The following is a 3,881-nucleotide window of genomic DNA, read 5'->3' as shown; positions in this document are numbered from 1 at the left end:
CAGCCACGGCAAGATAGACCCAGTGAGGTGTTTTAATTTCTTAACAAACTCCTTGGGCACTACAAACTGTAAACTAACACAGAAATAAACAAACAAAAACTCGCTGACCCTTAGCACCCTGGAGGGCTCTGTTTCAGATCGCTGAATAAAAGCTGAAGTTGCATATGCATGTTTAATATAACACAAGGCACGTGCTGCGGCAAGCATGCTTTCTTCTAATCTGGTTCCAGACAGAAGCATCCAAACAGAAGCCCCTTTCCCTATCCCCACTGAACTGCCTGGTGTATGTGAGGAAACCCCTGAATGACAAGGCCTCCATCTGCTCTTAAACGGAGTTGCGACTGGCTGCAAATGTTGTCCATATGCTTTTTTTTTTTTTCCTCCTTTGCCTTTCAACTTGGCTGCCTAATGTTAGACACCTATCCCTAAATTAAATATCAGTTCATAAAAAGCTTTCCTAAAAAGGTGAAGGCATTAGCTAATCGAGGTGATGCCCATTAAAAAAGGTACATCAGCAGTTGGAAATGGAAGGAGATAAGATTATTCAAGCAGTGTATTGTTTTTGTTTAATTTTTAAAAGGAATGGAATAGCCTTTGCATTCTTGCATTATCAAGGAAAAAATGCTATCAAGTTTTGGGTTAATATCTTCCTTCTGTTCTTGATTGTCCACATGATTATGATTTGCCATCATTTCTGTGATACTTCCAGTCTTACAGAAGAACACTGATGTAGCTTGCTATGAGGTTGTTTGTCTGGGACTGCATCCTATAAGCCAGATAAGGAGTAAAAATTCAACTTTTTCCTTGTTTTTTTTTTTGTGTTCAAAGTGCTGGAGCTTCTTATCTTGTGGTAATGGTTTTCTGTGTGCACTGAAATAAAGTGACCAACCACAAGTGATGCATGGATCCAGTTGCCTAAACACAGGTGTGTTACTGCTATAGGCACCCTGAGATGTCTTGCCCATCTGTTAGAAATATGGGCACTCCCCTAGGCATTCTTGTATCTCTAACTTCCCTTATGTTCTTTTGGTATCTAAAAAGTCACTTTTGCTTAGGAATATGATAATCTCCCTGTTCTTTGTGCTCTCATTTCCAACATAATAACTTAATGCAATTACTTTACTTTTCAGTTTAATCATTTCTTTCTGGGGAATACTTTTTGAACTTAAGATATTACAGATTGAATTACTGAAGTTGTAGGTACGACCTTTACAATGCCCCCTGTTTCAGTGTCTCTTTTGCAGAGAGAAGGTGAAAGAATAATTTTTGCACATTATTGGGTCTTCCTGAGAGTGGTGAGATGCTGGGGTCACCAAGAGAGACACCTGGCAACTTGCAAGCTCTCCCAAGGTGACCTGAAGTTTATTGGCCTGTTTGTAATTTCTGCCACCAAGGGTCAGCTCTCTGCTGTGCCCTGACAGTGAGCAATGGCTGCAATTCCTTTTAATCATTCCCTTTCTATTCCTCATCATTTAGTTTAGAGCACTTCCACTTGGCTAAACTCATCAACTGCTTTAATGTTGTGGTATTCTTTTCAAACAAATACATCCAGATGAAATCTTATGATTCTCCATGGCTACATATGAGTAGATTTTTCCCCCTCTTGCTTAGCTGACACTGAGAGTATTTGTTTTCCAGATGCAGATAGTGAAAGTTTTTTGAGAAAAAAAAAAAAGGCCAAGTGTGAGTCTATGGGAAAGTATATAAATATTATCTGTTCATGGGATCTCAATTGTGTTTTTGTTTGAACTTAATCAGCATTGTGACCAAACCTAGAATACCAGCCCTTTTCTGTCACGGGGATTTGCAAAGATTTGGAGATTATCATGTACTGATAAAAGCAAAAAAACTTTGGTAAAGAACAAAAGTGATTCAAATGATCCCTAGAAAAAAACTAAGTTAACACGAGAATGCTGTTGCTCAGTCAACCTGATGGGTTGTCAATCAAAAGGAGTTGGCTGAACTCAGATTAGAACTACTATGTAGGGAAATGAAAGGTGAGGAAGTTGTTCCTCTGGAAATCTCCATTGGACCCAGACTCCTATTGCTGTTGCAGTGTTTATTCTAGTGAACTGTGTTGTTGGGTGAGGTTGGTCTATTGAAGTCCTGGCAAGGATTTGGTATTAGTTATACGGACCAGTTGTCTGAATGTGGGTAAGTTATGCCTGTAGGCCTGTATTTTGCAGAATCTAGTTATTCTAAATTCAAATTAGTACTAATTTGTTAATGGTGAATGTGAGTGCTGACATAGGAGATTTACCTCAAGTCAATCCTGGCAATTGTGCTTCATGAGGGTGATGGATTTGTTCCTACTCATGTATGCGTATGAAAATCTCTGGGTTGAAATAGCACTGGGTTGAAATAACCTGTTCTTTTTCACTTTGGTTTGTTCATATTCCCAAGGTTATTTTTCCATACACTGTGTTTTCCTTGTGCCCGTCTGACTTCACTGATGAGGTAATGATGGTCCTTGGAGAAGTCTCCTTAGTAGCTTGGGGGCTACTTCTTTATGGAAGAGCATCTCAAAGCAATGAAAGATGAGTCCACAGCTTTCCCTAATACCGTCTCTTTCCCTGTCTCTTGTCTTAAATACAAATAACTCAATCTTTTATTTCAGGTTGTGATGGTATTTTTCTTGCCTTTTCTCTTTTAGGGAAAAGTCATTGGAGATGCAAAACTGCTCATGAGCTGTGGTTGCAGAAAAGGGAAAAATGCTCAAATGAAAGACTCCGATCAGGTCAGTCAATATGTACTTTTACCGGAGAAGAAATAAGAGAATGTGTTAATGTTTGATTGATTTAAACTGTGCAGCTACATAGCAGGGTTTCTGGACACAAATAGAATCTTTATCATGGCCAACAGTGATACCACATTAATGTTTTTGGCATTTGTTATTTGTAGAAAACACTTTCAAGCAAGATTAGGGATTTATTGCACTAAGAGTGGGAATGCCCCAGCCTGCCTTACTCCCATCTGGCTTATTTACTCATGAATTCTGGTTCTTCTTAATAATCCACTCCAGGCAGTGTTTTTCTTAAAGACTATTACACTTCCTTGCTGGCTAAATGCACACAACCTTTACTCTCTTACTGGCTGCCTGGATATGCAGTCATTAAAAACAATGTGCTATTTTCCTCATGATTTTGTTCTGAAGTGACACCAGTAGAACGGTTCTTAGTGAGGTTAGATATGATAGACATTTAAAAACTTGTTCACAAACTGAAAACTGGTGACCAGGTTTCAATATCCATTACTCAGATTGAATGGTGCCTTATTCTAAAATTGGTCAAATTGACGTCAGTGAGACTGCTTGTAGGATCCAGCAAATGCAGAGAAGAGGGACTGTGCTCTGAATGACAGAAGATAGTTTATTCCTACCATTTTGCACTTATTCTGACCTGAGTTTGTCCCTGCAAAAATTTTTGGGTGATGTTGCCTTCTGTCCTTCCAACTAGAAATGTCTGAATCCAGTGATCATCTGTTCCAAAGATGAAGTGGAATCTAGCTTGAGTAGATGTGTTTTAATAGATAGTGGGTTATCCAATATTCACTGCGGTAGAGAGAAGCCATTGATCTGAAATATGAAACAACTGGCTGATTGCTGTCTAGTGCAGCTTGTGAACACCTGTGTTCAGGTATACATCTGAAGCAGATTCAGTGTGCAGAAAAAGTGTGGGAGCTCCAGATGAACTGTCTTTGGCAGAGGGGTTGAGTTCTCAAGAGGAAAATAATTACGTTTTCAACATGCATGTTCATCAACCTAATTAATAACAATATTTTGGAGCTTTCCAGAGAAGATCTGAGAACAGATCTGTCTGTGCTGTGTTGGGAGGTACACTGTTGTTGTCACAAGTGCTTTGTAGGATTGAGTCTTTTTTTTT

General features: G+C 39.1%; 1 protein-coding gene across 1 annotated transcript in view; it reads left to right on the top strand.

Moving 5' to 3' along the window:
• SETBP1 (SET binding protein 1) overlaps nt 1-3,881 on the top strand; it is a gene marked incomplete at its 3' end in the record, with an annotated part of 317,440 nt that overhangs the window by 31,428 nt on the left and 282,131 nt on the right. The window contains 1 exon segment of the mRNA XM_031557220.1: nt 2,654-2,737. Within this exon segment, the coding sequence (XP_031413080.1) occupies nt 2,654-2,737 (84 nt within the window).

This window comes from Meleagris gallopavo, chromosome Z, assembly GCF_000146605.3.
Source record: "Meleagris gallopavo isolate NT-WF06-2002-E0010 breed Aviagen turkey brand Nicholas breeding stock chromosome Z, Turkey_5.1, whole genome shotgun sequence".
NCBI classification, from domain to species: domain Eukaryota; kingdom Metazoa; phylum Chordata; class Aves; order Galliformes; family Phasianidae; genus Meleagris; species Meleagris gallopavo.
This window is presented reverse-complemented; position numbering and strand designations above follow the sequence as displayed.